We start from the raw sequence: 24326 nt of genomic DNA, 5'->3' as shown, positions 1-24326 counted from the left end.
ATTCTTAATCGAAAAATGGTGTATTGTAAATATAATAGTAACGTCTAATGAGAATAGTGCAACGTCATATATAAATTGTATATTTGTCAACGTGTTCGTTAAACGTTCACGATTCCAATTCTTTATTTAATCTTTTAATTAAACTTTTTATATATATATTTATATATATATATATTTATATATATCCCACATAAAAGTGTAATAATTATAATAAAACTCCATATTATATACGTCATAAAAGGTAATATACTATGCGATATCATTTAGGACACAGTAAAATATTTGAACGGGTAAGAAACAATAATCATTATCATTATTAATTACTATTATTAGTTTATGTAGTGAGATTTGTTCAGGATTGCGTATTTAATAAAAATACGTGAGGCGGAATCTATCAGTCTTATATGTCTCAGAAAGTGAACATATGTTCGTTGTACAATGAGGTAGCTTGGTCCCATAGATATCCACGATGGATATGCATTGAGCAAAATATTGCAACTGTATCCCAGGGCCGCGAATTTCGTTTATTTCTGGTAACGATTAAATTGTAACTTACATCTTAACAACAAAATTAACAGCTATATTCAGTCATTAACAATAATTTTTTTCGATTTTTTTTCCATTCTCTGATAATTCATATGATTATGTTATTATATTATTTTATGATTACTTTCATTAAAAATTTTATATCTTGTCTTTTGCATTACCTTTTTTTTTTTTGTTTTTCTTTTTTTCATTATAACATTGAATGCCATAGTCATATATCAATAATGAGAATAATTTTTTTCTTTTTCCACCATCATTATTGAACTTTCATTTTCTTTATATCTATGCACCAATAATAATAATAATAATCTTTTTATTAATTAAATTTTTCCGTAATCGTGAGTACGTATTTACTGTCTAAAATAAATCTTTAACTCTCTCAAAAAAATTTTCTCCACTCATTTTTATCTCTTTCTCCCTTTCGTTATTATTATTTTTTTTTTTATCGTTCACCCTATTTTTTCCGAATCAATAGCAAGTAATCAATATTCAGATGCTTTCTAAAATCCAAACATATAAATGATTCTGCGTACATTTCTTGTTTTCTTTCAACAGTAAAACATTCAATTTTTAATTAACCATTTTTTTAATCAAAAAATTAGCTCTTTTTAATAATCTTATTTTTAAACTTCTTTTTTTTTAAAACTCGTGTACCATCCTTGAAAAGTACGACCGATTGTAATTAATCACAATTGTTTAATCTAAAGTATACATATATATATTTATAATATTTAATTTATAAATATATGTATATTATTATTTGTATGCTCGAATTAACCCGAACATTTTTAAAGCTCCATTACCGTAGTTATGCTACGGAAGTAATTAGACCTGAGAATAATGTATTTAATATACGAGCTTAAAAATGTACAGGATACACGGTACCATAGGCTTTTTTTTTTCTCAGTCTCTTTAAGTTATAAATATTCGCGCGGTCAGTCTTATCACGGAATTGGCCATCGATCGGTGATATATTATTTATCTCAATAATAAACTAAAAACTGATATTCTCTTTAAATTAAACGCGCGTCAGATGATATTATAAATAAAAATGTTATATGTTTCATTTACAATCATTTGGAATTTTGATTTTCAGGATTGTCAATTTTTTCTTCTTTAATAATGGGCGGAACAATAACTCGTACATCTGACTTACGATTAACAGATAAATCTTCTACCTGATTATCATTATCTTCAGACGCAGGAATTTGTGATTGTTGTTGTGGTTGTTCTTCTTTTTGTTGTTGCGTATCATAATTCGGATGAGGTTGACTTGGACTTGGTGTTCTTTTTGATGCATCCATTGAAGTATCATGATCAATAAGGTTTTCCCGACTCTTAGCAAAAACAGCTTCAATAATGGACGCTGGACTTTCAGTTAATCCACTTCGGTTTTCATTATCGTTATCAGTTATAGGTGCGTAAATACTGCCATTAACATTACCACCAATGCCATATGGAAAACTTGCTCCACTATGATTTGTACTACGCCTTACGCCACCGCCACGTGAATGGGTGATACCAAGTTTTTTTACCTTATCATAAAGTGTACGTGATGGTACTCGATATTTACGAGATGCTTGAAGTGCGCTCATTCCTGATTTAACGGCATCAATAGCTGCTTTTATGTCATCTTTCGTGTACTGTTTGTATCGTTTCCATTCAGGCTTCTGACCTGAACCATAATTCATGATACCTATCAATGAATAACGTTGAAAAAATTTAAATGATTTCTTAAATGTAGGAGGGCAAACAGATCAATAGATTGACGCAATCTTGAAGATGGAAAAATTGCTAAAGTTTTAAAAGAGTTTGGAATGAAAAAATATTTTCCACATTGCTTTATAACAAGATTAAATTAATTTTTAATGAATTATATATGATCTTTAGAGGGCTCAAAATTATTTTCCATCTTTTAAATTTCAATAATTGATCGTTTTTTTTTTAATGAATTTGACCTGTTATTAATTAAAAAATATAAAAGAAAAAAGAAAAGTTATATTACGTGGTTTGTTGTCGTCAAATGATTTAGGAGAGTGCTTCTTATCGTTGTCCTCGGTGGTGTAGGAGTCATAGGGGCTGTGAACTCGGGAGACATCCATGCTGTTGCGGCGCGCATCTGCGTTGTCATGGGCAGAACCATTGCTTGGGCTACGGTATCCCTGAGTGTCCGGATGGAGCAGTGGAATCCCTTGGGAGCTATCAGCGTGACCTTGTCCAAGAACAGTTCGTAGTATAGGAGTGTCTTGAGGCAGCGGGAAATTTGGGGTAAAAGGCTTACGGTTATGTAGGTCGTTGTCGAAGTGAGCAGCTGCTAGAAGCGATGCATGATGAGCCGAGAGTGATGCTGCTTGATGTGCTACAGATGCCGCCAGATTCTGTCCAACATACGGATGACTCCACAGAGGTGTTGTTGTGAAACGAGATTCGCTGTGTGCACGGGTTGATGATGATTTTCCATATCCGTAGAAGGTGGAACTGGTTGAGTGTGGTGGAGAGGGTTGACCGTTGCCACTTTCGGAGTTGTGTGCGATATTATTTTTATTACTGGTGGTAATGCTTGGTGGTGGAGACAATGATTCTTCAGTTTCTCTTCGTTCCCGACGTCGAGACGCCCGGGGTGAATGAGTATTTGATGTATTAGAAGGTGATGAACCATTGTCTTCAACCAGACCCTTTATTTTTAAACATTCAGCAACATCTAATAATGTTGCTAATTGATCTTGAGCAATGCTCACTTCACCTCTATACATATATTCAAGTATTGCTTTTATTTGATGATATTTAACATCCTTAAGGATAATGATAGGATTTTTGCAAGGTATTTCGATGAATAATTTTTGAAAATATGGCGAACAAGCAGCTAGAATCATTCTATGGCACTTGACAAAAACGCCATCATCAACTCCGATAGCGACATCGGTGAACGCCTCGTTTTGTAGTAATTCGTCGAAGACGTTCAACATGTTGACTTGATGATTGTTCCATCGTAAGCAGTAATGTTGATCTGATGCCGTACCCATCATTAAGCAATGTATTTAATGATATGACGTCGAATCGCTAGAAAAATAATGAAATATCTAGTGATTAAAGTGGAATTTAACGACTCTAAATAGCGAACTATTAGCTAAATGAACTTTGAGCGGAAGATAATGATTACGGTGCACCCGAAGCTATTTCCCAAAAATTTCAAATGTAATTATGTTTCAAGGTCGCTATTTTGCGATAATGATCTGGTTATTTCATAAGTTTTAATGGAGTTGTTTATACCAAGTGATTATCGGCTTGAATGTTTCTGTTCAAATATTCGAAAAGACTTGAATGACTTCCCAAGCGAGAATAAATAAAATGAATAATAATCTAATTTTGAAGTAATATAATATTGATTGAATAATTCGTTAAATAAACATGCCGCAAAATTTAAGATAGTGCGCAGAAGCACTATATACTCACGTGATAAGTCAATGCCAACCGCAAGTCCCCGATGCGTAATTCCACGAGCCAAAAAATTTCAAGGTCCAAATAAGAGTGACGTCACTCGCGATTAAAAACAAGCAAACAAGTGCGCGCGAATAAATTTCGATATGTCGTAAATAACAGCTTAATTTGAAATATAATTAATTTAGAACGGGGATAACTGATTTCAAATACACGCGCACTTTGTTTAAAAAACACTAGCTTGGCAATTCGACGGTCATTCCAGTGCAGTGCACTAAATTGAACTGAGGCGATTTTAGTACATAAGACAAGAGTGAGAGGAGCGCGAATAACGACGAATGCTTAAATGCCACATTTAGAAGACTGCTGGAAGAAGAGGGCTGGCTTGTTGCGAGGATTTTGGGGATGGCAGCGGAGAGGGAGACGGAAGTTGTTTTTAAAGTGCAGCTGAGTGAGAGAGAACACTGGAAAAGCCTGAGGAAGAGGGGGAGGAAACGCACAACACACGCGTTTTTTTTTCACGCACGCAACAACACGCAGTGCTTCGACAAAACACCCGCACGAATTCTGAAAGAAGGTTGAACGGAAAGTCTATCCCCACTTTTCGTTAGTTCATAGGGCTCTAGGAGGCTAGGTCTATGCTTGATCTAGGGTGTAGTTACTCGCGTGACTGCTAGCCGTTGTGCATCCAACTAAACGAGTGCGACGAACCGGCGCTTTTCCGTAGGGGTGGCAAACTCTTCTCTCTCACTCGCTCAGATAATAACTATCTCTTACTCTTTTTTATCCAATTCAAAACTTTCCTACTACCACCACCACCGCCGCCAACACTATTCTCCTCCTTTTTTTTTTTCTTCTGTTATGCTGCTGTACCTACTACTACTAGCGTTAATGGCTTCTTCACCATTACCATCTCCCATCTACCAAGTGACACGTTTTGATCGGCCAATCCTAGTCCCTCTTGGCCAATATTCCGTCCCTCGGTCCCTATCGCCCTTCAAAACCCGCGTAAATGCACGTCCGCTAGACCTACGTCACTGATTCCCCCCTTCTCTTGACTCCCCCACAGCCTCCACCTCTTCCTCCTTCGCACGCGGCACCAGCTTTATTCGCCTCTTACTCTACCCAACTCTCATGCACGTTAGGAAAATCCATACGCGTATACGTATACATGTGTGCCTTGCGTTTATGTACTTTGGAATCATCTAATAAATCTTCCAACTTCCCAACCGCTTGTATGTTCGCTTAGCCCTACACCTACGGCCTGCTTTTTTCTTCACATTATCTCCATCTCTGTTGTTTCCTTTCTCTGCCTTAGTCTCTGATATGATGCGACTTTGGGAAATACTGGTGGAGAGGGAGAGGTAGTCTGGTAAAAACTCGTCAAGCGACTACGAAAAAAAAGAAAAAAAATCGTTGAAGATGAAATAGAAAGAATTAGGCGGAAGGCATTTTTTTTATTCACCAATCTACGTATATATATATATGTATATATGATTACTACTTTGTGTATGTTTAATACATTTGCAATATTTACTTGGCTTCACAGTGTGAATCATTACGGCTACCCACACGTCGACATCCTCCACGTGCTCCAATCCTACATAGCTATATTTATATTTTTTTCGCTGAATTTTCAAGTTCAACATGATTCATCTGTTGTGTTAGATAATTCTGTACAAACAGTTAGACTGAATAACGTTCCATTCAAAATTATTTCAAAAACTGGTCAATTTTTAATTTAAAATAAATGCAATAAGACAATAGAGTAAATAATTGATGTAAAGGGAAAATGACTTTTTTTTCGCTCTGTTTCATTCATTCTAATTCTAAATAAAATTATGAACTCATCATAAACATGTATCCGTACTCTTCAAAACATTTTCCTTATCTTGTTAGAGAATCGCCACGTTGATGGCGTACTCTAGCATTCTTTTCGCCTGATGCGTGTTCTCAAAACTCTAGCACGAAAATGCATGGCCACCAGTAGCGGACTGACTCTGTAGTCGGCCCCGTGCAAAATGAACAAATAAAAATCTGCTCACCTGGCAAAACACATTTTCAGCTGTTACTCTCCCCAACTTATGTCCTTTCATTACATCAACATATCTTCAATGGCCTAAATTTAAATCCATCAACATATACACAAATAAATATGATGAAAATTACGGTGTGCAACAAAAGCACGAAAATGAGAAAAAGGCGATAGAGAGGAAGAGAAAAAAAAATAAAAATACATTCCATATAAGTGGATAGAAGAGTATAAAAGAATTACGAAATACGAGAATGGTCAGGTGAATTTTTTTCTCACCCTCCAGACAACACCTGAGCCTTTTTTTTCCCGTAGGATTCGAAAATATTTTTTCCTTTCTTCCAATCCCAAAAATCGTCTTGACTTATAGCCTACTAAAAGGTGGCCCTTTTGACCTAACAAAAGAATATTAATACCACAAATTTTTCCGAGTCAACAGAAATATATCTGGAAGATATTGAGGGAAAATTTCAAAAGATTATTCTGCACTATCTAACAAGAAAAGTAGGATAACAATGTTAATGGAAAGATGTTGGTTCCCCTATCGCATTTATCTATATTATTTCCACAGTGGAAATAAATGATAAGTGAAGGTATCAAGCAACCGCAACTATAGTAATATTGTATACAAAGCGACTGCGTTTCTATTTCTTTAATGTAGGTCGCAAGGCTTGTATAATAGTAAATATACACAAAGAGTATAGCCGAAAAAAGGAACTACGTCAGCAGGAAAAGTCGATGAACGCTGAGAACGATGTTGGGGGAGGAACGATATATACTCTATGTCTATATATACATATAACTATCTAGATACATGGATGTATGTGATAAAGATGGAACAGGTTCCAAGTTAAATGGGAAATAGAGAATCCAGGGAGGCTGCGACGTCTCTTTTCATTTAAATACTCTTCAAGTTGACTGCATTCGAAGGCCATTGACCATTCGACAGGTTCTCTTGCGATCGATGTTCTACCTGCCTTTTAGGGGTTAGCCTAAGGCTTTTTTACTTTTCTATATCGATTCAACAAATTACTGCATTTCAACTGATGCCCGCTGATAAAATACCCGAAATAACAGCACCGATTATAAGTTTATGTCCCAAGAGCGCGTTGACCTACTAATGTTTTTCACGATTTCATGATAGCTCAATGCTTGGAAAAATTATTTTTATCGCATTAATCTACGTCGAAATTGTTATAAAAACACGATATTTTTCAAAACATCGTATTCACTTAAGGTAATGATTTAAAATTTTTTTTTAATTAAAATTACTCATTAATAAGAGTAATGATTTTTTTTTATTTTTTTTATTACTTTAGTTGATTGCAATATTTATTTGATGCTTCAATTTTTATCGAGATATAAAAAAATCAGAATATTCAAAATGATTCTTTTAGTTTAATTAAATATTGATTTTGATACACAATAATGTATGTTGGTTTATTTTTTTTCATGTATTATAAAAAGTGCATATTGGATTTCTGGTTTAATATGCTTGGATTTAAAATATCGTTAGACCCACAAATTTTTTTATTTTAAGTTATTAAAGGCTAATTAATTATTTAATTTATAGTCTATTTAAAATAAAATTGCTATTAACTTTTAAATTGGTTAAATAAAAATTGAAAAAAAATTCATATAAATAACTTGAGATAAAAAATTATCTCGATCAATGTAAATAAAAAGAAAAACCTCCATAAGAAATAAGTTAAATAAAATTTTGATAAAAATTAATTTTTATTTACAATGCCATGAATTTTAATGGATAAAGATCTGCGTATATTAAATCGAATGATTTTATCTATGACACCACAATGAAATATATTTGAAACGCCATTTTTTGAATACGCAATTTTTTACCTACACTATTTAATATATATGTCATTTTCGAAGAATTAATAGTGAAAAGACATTTCAATGCGCTTTGTAAATATCTCATTTTCTTAAGTACCCCAAGTTTTTCCCTGAAGTAACTTACCTGACTGCATGCAGATGCATATATACCTTTTCATAGCACATTATGGTCCTATTGTACTTATTTCCCGATGTAACTTAGACTCTAGTCACCTAAAGTAATAAATACACAAACACTGCGGAAAAAGATGAAGCGTTTTTCAGAAAAAATGGGTGGTACAGTTTTGAGAAGTTTTTGTCATCGTTTTAAAAAATTTACTGCAATACTTTATTCATTAGATCGCCATTTACTTATCGTCCATTTTGTTTTGTTTTTTTTTTCTCTCTCTTTATCTATAAAAAACATTAACGTTAAAATATTGAACATTTTTTATTAGACACGAAAGAATTAAAAAAAAAAAATTAAGAAACATTAGAACAGGAAAAAAAAAAGTATAAATTTTCATTTTACCAAATAATTCTAATGCTTGACATTGTGCTCAATATAGCACAGTGAAAATTAACTGTAAAAATGCTACTTTCTAAATGTGATGAAATAAGTTCTACGTAGATGCACCAAAAACTATCAAATATAAAATGGTGAAAATATTACTAAAGTTTGAATAAAATGAATATTTTTTCAATAATTTATTATTTAAAATCCTGATTAGAATATTGAGATAAAAATCAACCATGTTGATGTGAATGCTAAAATATTTTCCCATTCAAAGGAAAAAGATAATTAAAATAAAATAAAACAAAATTTCCTTGAGCCTATTTAACATTACTATTTATATGTAAATTCATTCCTTAAGTAATTAATATGCAGAAATGGTAATCTAGAAAAATTAAAATGTATTGTCTTAACTCAAACCGAGTTTAATGCATCATTATATTTAAACAAAAGAGTATATAATTAACTTAAAATAATACAAAAAATAATGCACATAATTTTTCGAAAGTTTACACGTATCTTATTTTGCCTCGAGGTTTTTCTTGTGTTTATATTTAAAATGTATTGATATGCAACTAAGAATGTGTTCCTAGTGGAATTATTATAAAAGCAAGAATATTTTCAACATAACATGACACAATTGTTATATTTACGTTACACTAATATTTGCTTTACGAAATTTTTTTTCCTTTATTCCTATCTTGGGATTCATGAATTAGAGTAATGACAAATTTTCCTGAAAAACTTTGCTATTTAAGTGATGTATTATACCTGTCACTCAAATCTGTTTTAGAAGTTACCTGATTGCAAACAGATGCATTATGGATGTATATCTTGATGGAAAATGGCCATTACTACTTCGTTAAAGCTCTTTCGAGCCAAAAAAAATATATCCCTCAAACTATAATTTATTTATTTATTTTTTATGCAAAAAAAAAATTAATGGTTGAAATAAATTATATTTTCAAATTTTTCAAATAAAAATATTCACAACAATGCTAATAAATAAATATTTATATATTATTTTATTTATTAATCCAGCAATTTTTTGGAGTAATGATTTATTTTTTAAATAAATGATAAATTTCATTTAATTATGTTTTATTTAATTAATAAAACTTTTATGGCTACAAAATATAAAAAAATTAAAGTTTTAATAATTAAATAAAATTTATTATTTATTTAAAAAAATTATTGGGTTAACAAATAAGAAAATATATAAATATTTATTTATTAAAATTTATTATTTAAATAATTCAAAAATAAAATTTATTATCAACAATAATTTTTTTGCATAAAAAAAAATAAATAAATAATAATTAAAGTGTATTATTTCGTTTTGTTAATAATCAATAATTTTGGAGTAATCAATACTAAAAAGAATTTTTTTCTATCCTTAATTAAGTTAAATTTTAATTTATTATCAATAAAAAATCAATAGTTTTATTACTTGTACAAAAATTCTTTCGTTAAATACGTGGAAGAAAAAAGTCATTTTCTCGAATTCCTAAAATATATTTTTTTGACCAAAATAAAATAGTTTCTATGTTGAGTTTCTCAAAGGGAAAACTTATGTGCATCATTGCAGTAAAACCTTAACTGATATGACCTGGTTTAATAAATAAATAAATAAGAATTATAGTCAGACCCTAAAAGTTGTTTTCTTTATCGTTGCGCCCCACGCACACATTTATATATTAGAGTGGACCGGTTGCAATAAAAAAAGGGAACAGTATCTAGGAATGAAAGAAAAAGCCAAAGAAAAAAAGGCCAAGGAATAGATGAGGAAGGAACGGCAAGTGGGGACGAAAGAAGGGCGTGGGCTTATCTGCGTTAGAACAGCATTAGTTCGGCTAGGCAAACCGGTCTCTCTCCCTCGGTCGCATGGAATGTAGGACCGCGATGTTGCCACACGCATGCACAACATATGTTTCTCCAAAACTGCATCGTTGGATTTTTCCACACGCAGTGAACCGCGCCCATGCCGTGGAAATTCATTAGATAGAATTCCTTGCCCTATACCCTAATAGTAAAGTAAACTTAGTCACGCAGACCTTCACAACATATTTTCTATTTATTCTACTACTAGCTATAATACCCCTAGCAAAAACATTTAATAAATGAAATAATCGATCTGAAAGAAAAAAATATCGAAAATAAATTGAAAGAAAAAAAAGAAAAAATAAATATTAAAAGAGTACCGTTATGCGAATTAAATTTTACCCTTGAGTATTTTTTTCACAAATCTTTTTTGTTCTATTTAAGAGGATCAATGACTAAAGAGGGTGTAACTACGACGAAATTGGTGAAAGCAGTTTTGCGGTGATGAGAAAAGAATAGCAAAAAAAGAGTAAGAGAATAAAGAACGCGGGTAACAGGTGCTAGGCTAGTATTATTCAATAGAATTTCAAAGTTCTTGCATTGTGACTGTCGGTAGCCACTGCTACGGTTGGCTGATGAAGAACCAAAAAAAAATCCTCATGCACAAAAGTACATGAAAAAAAAGAGGCAAAACGATAAGGAGTTTAGAAAAAAACGAAAATCGAGGAAAAGAAAAAAAAACGACAGGAAAATGAAGAAAGGAAATTAACCTTGGCTTAACTTATTATACATTTTAGTGACTAGACATGAAGCAGCACAAAGGAAAAGAAAAGGGGGAACGGAAAAGCGCAGTGCGTCGCAATAGTACACACAGCGATCTTCTAACTATGTATACACTGAGATGATTTTTTTTTATAGCCAAGTTGACTCGACTATTCTAAAGGCGGTAGAGCGCGCCGAGTTGGCAGACGATGAGCAAGATAGAATGACGTGAAAAAAAGGAGAGGCGGTCACCCTCTGTTTCCAGCATACCAAGCAACTTGTGCAGCTGAGAGGACTCTTTCCTCTTTATAATCATCCATCTCTTTTTATTTTTCTTGGCTTGCTGCTTACATCCACTTGTAAATACTCTGACGATATCCGATCTCTGCGTGAGCCTGATGCAACAGCAATCCTGAGGATTATTTTTTATTTTTTATTCAAAGAAAATGCTTTTTGACTTCTTCTCTACTCCTACAGTATATAAACGTGCGTTGCATACGTGGTTATTATGTATAAAGAAAATGATATTTACCTATTCCACGATGGTATACATAAGTAATGTTGTTTTATTAATAAATTTACGTTTATTATGACTACTGGTGATGGCGTCTAGCAATAGTATGGATTAATAATCCATAAAAGCATGGCCTAGATTGACGCCCTTTTTGTTTTCCAAGTCTTTCCAACAAAAATCATGCGTGAGCAGGTCGACAATCACTTTTTCTCTAAATGCCATCGTCGCATATACCTGCTATTGGATAAAAAGCCAAAAACCATGTGCGTGAACATATATGAGTTGCGTGTGTTGGTGAAGTCCTTGAGCAAGAGGGTAAGTCTCACCCTTATAAATATATCCACCAGTTGTAATGTTATTGAGGTTGCAAAGGGAAAGAAAGATGCAAGGGGAATTGGTGTTCCCACACTCGGCGCCGGCGAAAAAGCCCTCCTCTCTTGTTATGTTACTTCGTCGTATACCTGCGTAACGGGTCACTGTCCATTTTTTTTTATGCCTCAGCCCTCGCCTTTCAGAATGCAGTTTCCATAGAGTTCTTGATGAAAAAAAAAGGATTACAGCTATTCTAGGCAAGCAAAAGTTTTCTTGCGAAAACTTTTAACGTTTTTTTTTTTTTTTATTCTCAACCTTCAAATTTTCTTAAGAGACTCTTTTTTACGACTTCGATTTGAGTTTTTTATTTTATTTCCTTTGTGAGTTTTTTTTTCTGCCCAGTTAGAAGAAGTGCAGCATTTGGTCAAAGAAGCCTCTCTAATGTTACTAAAGTTGTTGTGTGTATAGGCAGTTGCTATATATAATAAAGCGGCTGGTTCTTGACGCAGTTGGAAAATTGCTTGGGTTCCCCTAAAATTTTTCTTTCTTTGCCAAACCGGATACGACGTCCGACCAGATGGTTTTCCCGCACACATGTATTGGGGTAGCTCTTGGCACATGAGGCCAATTTTATATATGTTCGCGAGGCCATGAGTTTTTCCAACAACCCCCTCGTTACCTAATTCCTAAGTTGAATGATCGAAGCACGATTGGGGCAGGCTAGTTGAGGGTTCTAATAGCGGAAATGAAAAGGGGGGATATCGTTAACGGCCAAGTGGCGGAAGTTACTGCGCCATTTTAAGATAAATTTTGTCGTTGCTGAAATCGATGAGCATTTTCTGGGTTATGAATGTATACAATCAATTTCCCTTCCACAACTAAATAAATATAAGAAACAAAATAAACAAATAAAATGATATACATATTTATTAATTTATTAATTTCCAACATGTAATCAATAAAATAAACCCTACAGTCTTTTTATTTTTGGAACGCTTCTATTACGATTCCTGTTTTTCACATTAGTAACTTCATAAAAGTTACTACCTATTTTCTTTCTTTTACTTTCACGTTCTATTCTTCGTCTTTGTTTACTGGTTAAAAGTCTCCTCTTCGCCTTATCTTCTTCAGCCGTGGAAAGAACTTGAAAGGTACCACTGGTACTTTTTATTGTTTTAGTTGGTTGATTTTCACTGTCACTAGAATCGTATTCCTGTGGGAGTGCATCAAAAACACTTTGCATCAGATTGTCTTTGACCTCTTGTTGCTCCGCCTCTATAAGTTGTTTTCCTTCATCAATCTCTGACACTAGGTCTTTATCTTTTTTTTCTACAATCTCATCTACTGCATCTTCAACCTCACCATCGTCTGCTTCATCTTCAGATTCCGGAGGAGTTCGCGAATAAGTGCTAGAGTCTTGAGAATTAATTTCACTAACAACTGACGCATCTCTATTTATTCCGGTGACGTCAAGCATTTTAACATCATCTCCTAAGTAATTTAAAGTTACACGAATCTTTCGAAAGTCTTGAATAACATTTAAAGGCGGTTGAGATGAATTTTTGCTTTCAGAAATGGTTGACTGGTGTTCAGTATCCGCATCAGGCCGACCCTCTTCTTTAGTTTCTTCATTATTTTCCACGACTAGGCCCTCAGATGAGCCTGTTTGTTGAGATAACGGCACTGAAAAATCTTTTGGAGCTACAAAGAAAGGCAACTTTCCACGCTGCCAATCGTTCAACACCATGCGGGCGACGACTCCAATATCTGGCTCTCCCTTTTTCAATAATTTTCCTGATCTCCGTGCCAGCTTTTCTAAAAAGTCAAGATGATCTGTCCAGTCATCAATTCTATATGTTTTACTTATGTACTCAGGTTTCACACGTTCTAATACAGCTTCCACGTAATCCTCAGGGTTCTTTACAAGTTCCACTCGAACAACGCCTTTCAAAACTTTTTCCGTATCAGTTTCAGCTGACGGATAAACAACTCCTGGGCAGTCAATAAGGTAAATTCTTTTCATTAAAGTAATATACTGCCATACTTTCGTTTCACCAGCAATCGGTGCTACTTTACACACATTTTTTGACCTCAATGTATTTATTATTGAGCTCTTTCCAGTATTTGGATAGCCAATGAAACCAACGCTTATCTGTTTTTTATCAACATGAAGCTTCGAGAATTGTCGTAATAAATTAATCAAAGAACCTTTCCCAAACGGATGCGTTAAAGAGGCATGGAATGCAACGGTTGGGTATTCTTTGCTTAAAATACTAACCCACCTTTGCGTAACCCACGTAGGTACCAGGTCTACTTTGTTTAATATAAAAATCAAGTGTTTGTGAGGTTTTTCCGTCTTTAAATATTTCTCCACAGGCGGTGAGCGCGTACCCAATGGGTCACGGGCATCTAGAATTTGTAAAATAACATCAGAAGAGTCGATTACTTTGTATAGTTCATTCCAAATTCTTTTGCTTTGACCTGCACCCATAATCCAATCACGCTGTGCATCCCGTATTCCATCATCAGGTTTTATGAGGTCAAAGTCCTTTATATTTTTTTCTTTATCGTATTCCACCTCTCTTTCTTCCACTTGCTTCTGCATCTCGTCATAAGATGTAACAGGTAGATTTGGACGCTTCCTCTGTTTTTTTGGTCCGAATACCGAATCGAAACTCTCTGTATCTAACAAATGAACGCGCGCTTGGGCTGCTTTTTGTTCAAGTAGCGTTACTGGAAGTTGAGTTGGCTTCATAACAACTTGATACGGATTTTTTATTGCTGCTCCAAGCTCATTTTGAAATTTTTGTAATGCATTCTGAGAAATTACTCTAGTATTTCCGAACCAACGTTGAGATGGTTCAATTCTTGATACTGTCCCTGATGGTTGCCATCCTTGGAATGGAGCAGGCGTTAATATTTTCCCAGACCTATTGCGTTTTGGTTTTTGACATCGATACATCTGCAGACGTTTTATTGTTGCTTTTGATCGTACTTTTGCCACTCCCTTGAGTCCTTCTGTTGACCTTTCAGGATTCATGCTGTGGCCAGAGCGATTGAATCCCTCTTTCCGAGGTTTCTTCGTCATTGCTGATGACTTGGCCATGTTGTCTATAAATCAATATAAACTATTTTTTTAACTACGTACGTTGCACTCTACTACTCATGAATATTTATATATAAATAGAAAACAAAATATTTACCTCCGTGTTTTCAATGATAAGTAAGCTCGAAAATTATTGATCCAAACTTTCTAACTATTAATCACAACGCTTTATTTATTTCATGTTCACTTAGGTTATGATTCCTCGTCCACGTGCTCGATAGTTTGTAAAACTGTCTAACCTCATGTCGGTAAGTTTTGGCAAAATCAGTCGCTTGGTGGCGCTACTTTACTGAAAATCCAGCTGGCAATTCTATCATCATTCCAAAGTGTCATAATAGACTTGAGATTTCATAAAGATTTTCCGAGAATATACAAATATAAAAATGACTGAAAATACAGGCAATCCATTTGATATAAACGGACCACACTTTGATGCAGATTTGTATTTACAAAAATTGACAAAGGTATTCTTGGAATAATTCATGACACATCTTGAATTTCGTTTTAATTGTTACTGATAACCTTCAATTATTATAGGAATGTCGATTAAAACAAATTATGGACCATGAAGAGGAGATAAGACGAAATACACAAGTATTACATTCAGAAATGCAAACTCTAGTCTATGAAAATTATAATAAATTTATAGCTGCCACTGATACGATTAGAAAGGTATTTTAATAATGAAGATTCCCTTGAGAGAAGTTGCTTATTTATGATATAATTAAAATTGAATTATCAAATTAATATATTTTGGTTGAAATCTAGATGAAAAGTGATTTTAAAGGAATGGAAGACAGCATGGATTTACTAGAAAAAAATATGGATAGTATTACTTCTTTTTCTGATCAAATTTCATCAACCTTACAAGGGACAAGACAACAGATATCAAGACTATCTTCAGTTCATGCTCTCTTGAAACGGCTACAGTTTCTTTTTAAGCTTCCTAGTAATTTAAAAGACAAGATGAATGAAGGAAATTATTCTCAAGTACGTCTACTTTAGTTTTCAAACCTCTCATCAATATAATGGGGTCATTTTAATCACGTTAGAGTTTTGAAAAGCTTTAAAACAATCGTGATAATTAATTCAGTAATTGATTTTCTGGATAAAAGTTTTCACAGTCGAAAATATTTTATTAGACTAAAAAAAAAAACATTTTAATTATTCAGAAATTAATTAATTCTTTATGTCTTTTCATTGACAAAGGAAATTAAAAATTTATTTTACAAATTGAACGATCATTTGAAAATCGAATAAAATCAGTTATTGATAACAAAGAATCAATATTAACACGATAGACTTATTATAGTGACTTTTATTCATTAAAATCCATTTATAAATTCAATAGAAAAAATAATATCAACTTATCTATTTGTTTAGGCTGTTCAAGACTATATTAGAGCTCAAAGAGTACTGAATCAGTATGGTAACATGCCTTCTTTCCACGGTATACAAAAAGATTGTGAAGAAATAGTTGAAGAATTGAAATCACAATTAAGAAAACAATTTCATCGAAGAGATGCTACTACCAAATCATTAACAGAAAGTGTTGATCTATTATTAAGACTCAAGGAACCGGCAGCGTCATTGTGTGAAGAATTTTTAAATCATGCTGATAATCGTCTTTCTGAAGAACTAGATACCTTAAAGGATATGTGTGAGAATGATGTTATAGAATTTGTAGATGCAGGAAGCTCAGGGTTTTTGGGAGATTTATGTTTAATTGTCGCATCTTACAGCGATATGTTTATCAACAGACCTCGCTCGGATGATGAAGATTTAATTGAAGATGTTGATGCAAATGTTATGACACGACTTGATAAATTTATCCTAAATAATATGAATAAATACTTCGAATTAACAAAAAAGCGAATGGAAGACGTATCTGATACTGCTATTCTCGTTCGGGCACTGGATAAATTTTATCGCAGACTTCAAGCTATGAATATTCTGTGTAATGGAGCCGACTTTGCGAGTGTTGGAACTGAGATAGTTATAAATGCTGGAAGGAAACAGTGTCGTAATCATTTAAATTCCTTAAAACAACATCTAAATGAAACTCTAGCAAAAGTAAGACAAACATTAGCTACTAAAGTATCATCAGAGAGTGATGGAGGATTGCCAGAACTTCAAGCTCTTTTAATAATGCCTACAATTGAAAAAGTCAAAGGCATTCTTCAAGACTTATCTGTATTTTTAGAGCCAGATTTATCATTCAGTTTAAAACCACAATTTTTGGAGACATTTTGTGTTGATGAAGTGCGAGAAGGTTTAATTATTGGATTCTTACATCACTTAACAGCAGTTGCAGCTGGATTTTGTACACGTTCTGATGTTCCGAAATATCCTCCAACTTTACTATTATTATTAAGCAAAATGTGCATTGAATTCAAAGATACTAGTATTCACTATTTACTTTCTACCACTGACGATACATTTAATGTTCATGAATATGCGAGTTCGGTTAATGCTCTTACATCTGAGCAAGACATTTGCAATGAATTTCAAAGAGCTGGCCAAGATCTTTTGAATCATTATGTTCGTTTGCAAGGATTGTCTATATCACAGATGTTAAGAAAGTCTGTTGAAACTAGAGATTGGTTGCATACCATTGAACCTAGGACTGTCAGAGCTGTTATGAAGCGAGTAGTTGAAGATATTACAGCAATTGATGCTCAAGTTTCTGTACTTTATGTTGATTCGGATGGGCAAGTTGATAGAAGCAGTGATAGTAGTCGAAGAACTCATAGGTAAAATTAAATCCTTCTCATATTATTGAAATATAACAATAACAATCAAAATCAAAGAGACTTTTTGTTAGATTATTTCAAGAGAAATAATGAAGAAAAATCAATACATAAAATAATTTTAAAAAATTAATTTGATAAAGGTTTGTCGTAAATTAAAATGAAAGAGAATATTGTATATTGAGATATTCATTCATTGATTATAAAAAAATTTCAATGAATAAAATCTCTATTATTGAAAAAATAATAATAATGTTAAAGTATTATAAAGGAAAATTGAATGTGATTTCAGCATCAGCGTATCAAGACACCAATACCGTTCTAACTGGTCTTCGTACACTCCCAGCCAGCTTGATTCATCACTTGTCAGTAATATTAATAAGCTTTTCTCCGAAAGGATTGAAATATTTGCTCCAGTAGAATTTAATAAGGCTTCTATTCTAACGGGCATCATCAAAATAAGTCTGAAGGTAAATTAGTATTATTTTGTGAATTAAAAAAAAATTTTTGATAGATGATGTACTGTAGTAAATACAGGTGGATATATATTGTCTATCGCGATGATAAAATAATGTTGCTATTATTCACTTTGCCAAGCGTAATAGTAGTATATACATGATATCTAATGATTATCTTTGACGTTTCAATTTTTCACAGCGTACATTACTAACATTGACATTTATTTCAGACTTTCCTCGAGTGTGTGAGACTTCGAACTTTTAGCAAATACGGTCTCCAACAAATTCAAGTGGACACACACTACCTTCAACTCTATCTCTGGAGATTTGTTGCTGATGAAAAGTAAATATTTTTACACGTACTCAAAAATCTAACATGAACTTTACATATTTTACCGTTAAAATAAATTATCAATATTCTTTACAGCCTTGTACATTTTTTACTGGATGAAATTCTGGGGAGCGCAGTTCATCGATGTATTGAACCTGTTCTAATGGAGCCTAGTGTTGTGGACATTATTTGTGAAAGAGGATAAATTAATTAATTTAAGATCAAATATTTATTATATGTACTAAAATAAAATATTATTAAATTATTAAAGATTAATATCAATGAAATAGACTCAAGAGATCTCTAATCTATTTATAGCTCTTGAATTAAATTCAATGTATAATAATTAATTAATTACCACTTGATCATTTTTGTAAAGAAAATTGAATAAATTTCAATGAATTAATTGTTGTTTTTTTTTTCTGTCTTATTAAGTACTTTTCTTTCTTTTCTTTTTGCAAATTCTCATTCGCAAAACCTTGGGGTTATGTACAGTGTCAGAGTACAACTATCATCTCGTCCTCGTGTCACGTATTTATCTCTATCATACCCAGAGGAAGCAGTCTGGCGTTTTCTTGCTTGCTTCACACACATTCTCATACTTGAATATAACAATTTAATGTCGAGTCATTTGCTGCTGGTATTGAAAGCATCTCGTGACCCTTCGTCGCGTAGTATAAATCGTTGGGTCAAACGATTTTAACGACTCTCAACTCCTTACATACATGCCGGTCCCTGAGAGCTTTGGGTCATGTCATCTTCGACATGGATGGTCTTTATCTAACTGTAATTAATAATTTTTCATTTTCCCTTTTCTTCTTTAATGTTCTTTTAATTGATACTTTACTTTAACACTACACTTCCTCCTTTATAATTCCAGAAATGATAAAATGGATCAGCACAATGAATCGAGTCTTTAGGTATCGAGAGGAGCGTACAAGCTTGAGTTAATTCGAACTTCCTCCCACTGGATGAGATTCATTCTCCGTGTATCCGGCCGTATAGACCTACGCATCGCATTCTATCCAATTTAATAAACTCTCTGGAACCAGTCCCCTCAGTTATAGAACATGGTTCGCGGTCTCGACCCTGCATCATTTACGCACCGCAGATTTTCCTAGATGGACATTAATGAGCAACTATAAAAAATCAATAAACACCAATACCGTCATTGAGACAATTTTTTTTTTTTTTTAGATAATGAATACATTATTTTCTTTTTTTAATTTTTCTATCAAGACCTGCTTCGATGGTAGAATAATATATATATATATACATATTATCATAGATGTATGTTATGTCTTATTTGGCATCTGTGATGAAGCACGTGATCCCCAGAAAACACCTGTGCATGTGTAGCTGCTTTGTATTGCTCAAGAAGAGAGCTTGTCACTAGCGAGCTGATATTATCTATTTCATTTCATGAGCTGCCACATGCTCATACTCACGAAATATAGATAGTAAATTAATAAAAAAAAATGGTCTAAAAGTAGTGAAAGAGTGCTCAATTGAACTAATAATATTATTTAATGGATAAATGGTCAATTTTACTACATCAAGTATTTGCGTAAGTTGAATTATTTATTGTAAAATAAATAATTTACTAAATATTCATAAATTTCAAAAAGTGATGACGTATAATAGAAAAATCTATTTTTCGACTATTCTATTGTACTCACTTAGTCATAGATAATTCGTTATCATAACTTTTTTTTCTTCGAATTGTTCTTTTTTCGTAATACTGATACGTCTACGTTGTACTATTATTATTTAATATGTATACTTAATTATCAAAAATAAATAGGAATCTAATGTATTAAATACTTCACAGCTGACACTTCATATAGAGAAGAAAAAATTAAAGTAAGAATGGACCCGCATAAAATTGCCTGCAGCAATAGTAAACTTTCCTGATGCATATCATGATGGTAATCAATGAGAATAACAAAAGTATTCTCGATAAGACTTTTATGCTGTTTGCAAGACTAATCGTTGTGTCTTATGTTCAATAAAGTGACCATTGTTGACCAATTTGCAGAGCAGCCAAGACTATTCATCCATAAACAATCTCCAACTAATGCATTGTTTGCTTTTTGAATGCTGATTCAATCGAAGTAAGATAGTAGATATTTTGTTAAGAATACATTTTTAAAAATGAAGATGAGACTTTGGAGTTGTTTCGGTTTGTGACCGCAATAATGGGCGATGTAACTTAACGCTCGTTGATGCGTTCACAAGTTGAACCTGCACCTTTTCAGCCGATGATTATACATATATTTATGATTCATTCTCCCTTAAACACACTTATGTCAGAGTTCAATATTCAGAATTTTCAAGATATTTAATCTTATCACTCTTCTTAATGCGTCAGTAAATATCCATTTTCTCTTTGGAAAGTCATTATAAGTTTGAAGGTTTTTCTATAATTCTGGTCATTTTAAAATTGGTCCGTGTGCTAAGTAGTAGTGCTGTAGGTGATAAATTCAATAATTCACCTACGCACAATTACTTTACGCACTGATAATATTCAATCAACAATTACCATATAACATAAATCATAGTATTTTTTTTCATGTAAATAAATAATAAAATTATATAAGTGAACTTAACTGACTGTACAAATAAAATAAATTCAAGTGGGTATAGTTATATATAGTGTATATGAATGACTACATAACAAATGGGTGATGTTCGTTCACCATTCAACAGTCAGAGAGTTATAACCGACACTGATTTCAATTGATAAATTGATTTGAAGCGTTGTGGTGGAAAAAATGAAGAAAGAGTACATGGGGTAAGTATTAAATGGTAGCAGATTCTAGTTTCCTCATCATCATTATTACTATTACTATCACGATGATGACAATAATAATAATAATAATCACTACAGTCATCATGACCATCATCATTTTCTTCTTCGTCGTTGTGGTAAGTCACGGAAGACATACAGGCTGCGTGTACAGGATCAGAGTGGCAAAAGCTGGCCGTTAATAGAGAATGAACGCCTGTTGAATGCTTAATGCATCGCAGTTCTAGGATTAAATTGACCAATCATTTCCCCCGCGGCTAAAAGCGACCAATTAGAGTACCCGCCGGACTATATTAAGCCAATCAAGACTAGTTTATCATTCAGTCGAGGATCTGTCGCCGGGTCGTGAGCATTATTTTATACTTTCGGAGCTTTTTGTCTTCAACTTCAGGCCGTAGTGTGCGTTGCACATTAAGCTGTCGAACAAATAAAAAATAATAAATATAAAAAGTAGCAGATTAAATGAATAAGAAGAGGGTAGTGGTTAGTGAAGTCTTACCTCACTCGTTCCCGCATTCGTCTCCGGGAAATATTTACGACCATGACCGGATCTCTTTACTGCGCCGGCATAGTGACATACCAACATTCTTCATCTTCTTTTTCCCATATTCCATCTTCTTCTTCTCTTCTTCTTCTTGATCGTCTACTTCTTCATTATTTCTCTTCCCGCCTCAAGATCTCCACCCGCAATTCTCACATCGTTTAACGTCTAGTCAGTTGCTGTATCGTCGTCGATTGACATTGTGGTCTTTCTTGATTGCTTTTAATATTGATGATGGTTTCATTTTTATTCAAGTAAACACGTGTTATGGTTTCAATATCTAGTTCAATGAAACTTTTATTTTATCTAAATAAAGTCCATTTAAACCGGCGAAATATCCAACCTTATAATCAACAAGTGGACAAGATCGAGGTAACACGTTTACAGTTCAATAGGTCATGAGATTTCCTGCGATTGTTAAAGCAGTATTTTATTTTTTAAATCAAGAGCATCAGTGAGCATGTTAATTTAACATTTATTCATAGTTTGTATCAAGTGAAATAATAATCATAGTAGTTATCAATTAGTTATTTTAGATATTATTGAGAATGTTATATCATTTGCATAGTCAACACTTGAAGTGTACAGTATTCGGTGTTTTTTTAAAAATCTTTTTTATCGCTTGTTTTTCACCACATCTGTGGTCGTCATCGTCATCAACGAATGCAAAAAAAAGCACCAAAAGCAGATACTCAATCTGTATGTTAATAATATCCACGATTTTTTGGTTATCCAAAAATGTATATTTTTTTCTTATAACTATTTTCATCCAATGATTTGTTATCTCAATGACTTCCTGACCTCGTGCTTACGATAGCACAGTACATTTCAAGAAAAGGGAGACTCTTGTATATATTCACATCAGTAACGTACAGTTATTCTATTTATTTATTTTTATTTAATATTTATCAGACAAAATAATTATTATTAATTCAGCTAAAAAGTCTTCAGAAAAATTCTGAAACGTTTAAGAATTGAAGTGACGGTCTGTTCTGCAGCTGGGGAGGGAAGTCGCATTAGTAGGAATTAGTGTTAATTGGAGTTCTGTCTCTTCTTTACTCTCTCTCTTTTTGTCTTGTTTCCCTATGTCAAACATGTCTCTAAACTGCACGACACTTGTACACCAAGATTTCTCTTCGTAATCCCTTTTTTTAATTTCATTAATACCAACAGCAATGGATTCAACATCATCACAACTGCATTTGATTGTAATCAATACATACTACTTATTAGTTACTTCATATTGTGGAATAATTTTGAAAAATAATTTATCGAGTGAGTATGATTTTTTTGGAGAAAATATTTGAAAAATTTTTTTGTGACTTTAGATCATGGGAAAAACATGGAGAGAAGGTCAAACTGGCTGAGCGTGTAGCTAACGATGATGACAGCAGCAGCGACAACAGAGGGACTCATTCAGTTATCCCACATGCTGACATTTGTCGCGAGTTGCAGACTACGTGGAAGATGAGACTGAGTGCATTCATGAGTCGAAGAACAAAAAAAAACATTATTAGCCTAAAAGACTTGATGAAATTAAAATAGAAGAGAAAACAATTGTCAATAAGTAATTAAATAATTTAATCACATCTTTTATATACTAATAGCTGTTTTTTTTATTGTCAAAAGAGAAAGAAAATAATCAAAGTGAAGATGAAATAAAGAGGCACTGAGTGGAATGAATGAGAAGTAGGCGGCTTCAATGACTAACCGAGGTCGGTTCAATGAGGGCTTGCACTGTCCACACGCTAGTTTGTGCTTCCGGCTTCATACGTTCACCATTGACTACCGTTTATCTTAACAAGTTTACCTTCTCAATCTTAGACGATTTATTAATGAAAGTGAAAATAAGTTGCTAATCGTTTGATAACAATCCTGTCCTGTTCCTAAGTACTAGTGCCGCAGGAGTGACTAGACTGGGCTAGAAATTTCCATGTCTCCTGCTGCTCAAGTGCTTATCAATGGGTCGGGACGCAAATCTAAATAACCATCAAACTACATAAATATTGGAATAGCTACTTACCGCTTACGGAAAACTGAATTCGTTTTTCTGGTGTCACTCTGAAATCTGTAGGTTAAGAAATCAAAATGACAGTACTTAAGATTTTAGTTAATTACATAGTAATAATGAATGTTTTTCTTTACCTTTTTTGTTTGTAGTAATTATCGTTATGTTGTTGAATCAACACTGTTAAAATAAAATATTTACAACGAACAAACTTGTCTCATTTTTTAACGTATAAGTTAATCAGTATAAAATGACGTGTATTTTTACATGGACACTCAAATATATTGATTAGTTTATTAGTGTCAATATTAGCATTGATAGAGAAGACACTTTGTAATATAGTAGTATAAAATCAGTACTAACTGAATAATTAATGGCAAAAATACCCGGCATAATTACATCGCCATTGCATTTGTATTAAAGAAAACAATCAACTGTCGCATGCGCAATAGTTTTTTGCGCATTCTTGTCGTTATTTAAAAATAATTCTATTTTATCATTTGAACATAATTTAAAAATTATATTTAATAAAGTTGATTGAATTATTGAGG

At 33.0% G+C, this 24326-nt stretch overlaps 3 protein-coding genes across 6 annotated transcripts; 1 reads left to right on the top strand and 2 right to left on the bottom strand.

Annotated features, from left to right (window-relative positions):
- Positions 1-1084: 1084 nt before the first annotated feature.
- Positions 1085-24196, bottom strand: LOC118074813 (broad-complex core protein isoforms 1/2/3/4/5-like). Of its 3 annotated transcripts, XM_035096299.1 has the most exons (5): positions 23913-24196; positions 23791-23835; positions 2828-3606; positions 2552-2758; positions 1085-2242 (listed from the first exon to the last, which is right to left on the bottom strand). In XM_035096299.1, exons 3-5 carry the CDS (start codon positions 3570-3572, stop codon positions 1620-1622), a joined length of 1575 nt encoding a protein of 524 aa, XP_034952190.1. In that variant the 5' UTR covers positions 3573-3606; positions 23791-23835; positions 23913-24196; the 3' UTR covers positions 1085-1619. The 3 variants fall into 3 exon arrangements, with proteins under 3 accessions (XP_034952190.1, XP_034952188.1, XP_034952189.1); XM_035096297.1 differs by having other exon boundaries at positions 1085-2221; positions 2552-3606; XM_035096298.1 differs by lacking the exons at positions 23791-23835; positions 23913-24196 and adding an exon at positions 4000-4723 and having other exon boundaries at positions 1085-2221; positions 2552-3606.
- On the bottom strand, positions 12682-15116 carry Ns2 (nucleostemin 2). 2 transcript variants are annotated; one of them, XM_035096296.1, is made up of 2 exons: positions 14976-15116; positions 12682-14900 (listed from the first exon to the last, which is right to left on the bottom strand). In XM_035096296.1, exon 2 carries the CDS (start codon positions 14876-14878, stop codon positions 12743-12745), a length of 2136 nt encoding a protein of 711 aa, XP_034952187.1. In that variant the 5' UTR covers positions 14879-14900; positions 14976-15116; the 3' UTR covers positions 12682-12742. The 2 variants fall into 2 exon arrangements, with proteins under 2 accessions (XP_034952187.1, XP_034952186.1); XM_035096295.1 differs by having other exon boundaries at positions 12682-14883; positions 14976-15115.
- Vps51 (vacuolar protein sorting 51) lies at positions 15174-18824 on the top strand. The gene is made up of 7 exons (XM_035096294.1): positions 15174-15342; positions 15416-15550; positions 15647-15868; positions 16262-17631; positions 17921-18098; positions 18317-18429; positions 18514-18824. Exons 1-7 carry the CDS (start codon positions 15262-15264, stop codon positions 18620-18622), a joined length of 2208 nt encoding a protein of 735 aa, XP_034952185.1. The 5' UTR covers positions 15174-15261; the 3' UTR covers positions 18623-18824.
- Positions 24197-24326: the final 130 nt, after the last annotated feature.

Source organism: Chelonus insularis, unplaced genomic scaffold, assembly GCF_013357705.1.
Source record: "Chelonus insularis isolate UGA/USDA-ARS -01 unplaced genomic scaffold, ASM1335770v1 contig_139_pilon, whole genome shotgun sequence".
NCBI classification, from domain to species: Eukaryota; Metazoa; Arthropoda; class Insecta; order Hymenoptera; family Braconidae; genus Chelonus; species Chelonus insularis.
Note: the sequence above shows the minus strand (reverse complement) of the source record. Positions and strands in the feature narration are given on the sequence as shown.

Bases quoted from the DNA above. Each gene is read 5' to 3' on its own strand.
- Vps51 (XM_035096294.1), top strand. From the start codon at position 15,262: ATGACTGAAAATACAGGCAATCCATTTGATATAAACGGACCACACTTT. The intron at 15,343-15,415 runs GTATTCTTGGAA...CAATTATTATAG, and splicing joins ATTTACAAAAATTGACAAAG to GAATGTCGATTAAAACAAAT. The intron at 17,632-17,920 runs GTAAAATTAAAT...ATGTGATTTCAG, and splicing joins AGTAGTCGAAGAACTCATAG to CATCAGCGTATCAAGACACC.
- LOC118074813 (XM_035096297.1), bottom strand. From the start codon at position 3,572: ATGATGGGTACGGCATCAGATCAACATTACTGCTTACGATGGAACAAT. The intron at 2,222-2,551 runs GTAATATAACTT...ATTATGGTTCAG, and splicing joins ATTTGACGACAACAAACCAC to GTCAGAAGCCTGAATGGAAA.
- Ns2 (XM_035096296.1), bottom strand. From the start codon at position 14,878: ATGGCCAAGTCATCAGCAATGACGAAGAAACCTCGGAAAGAGGGATTC.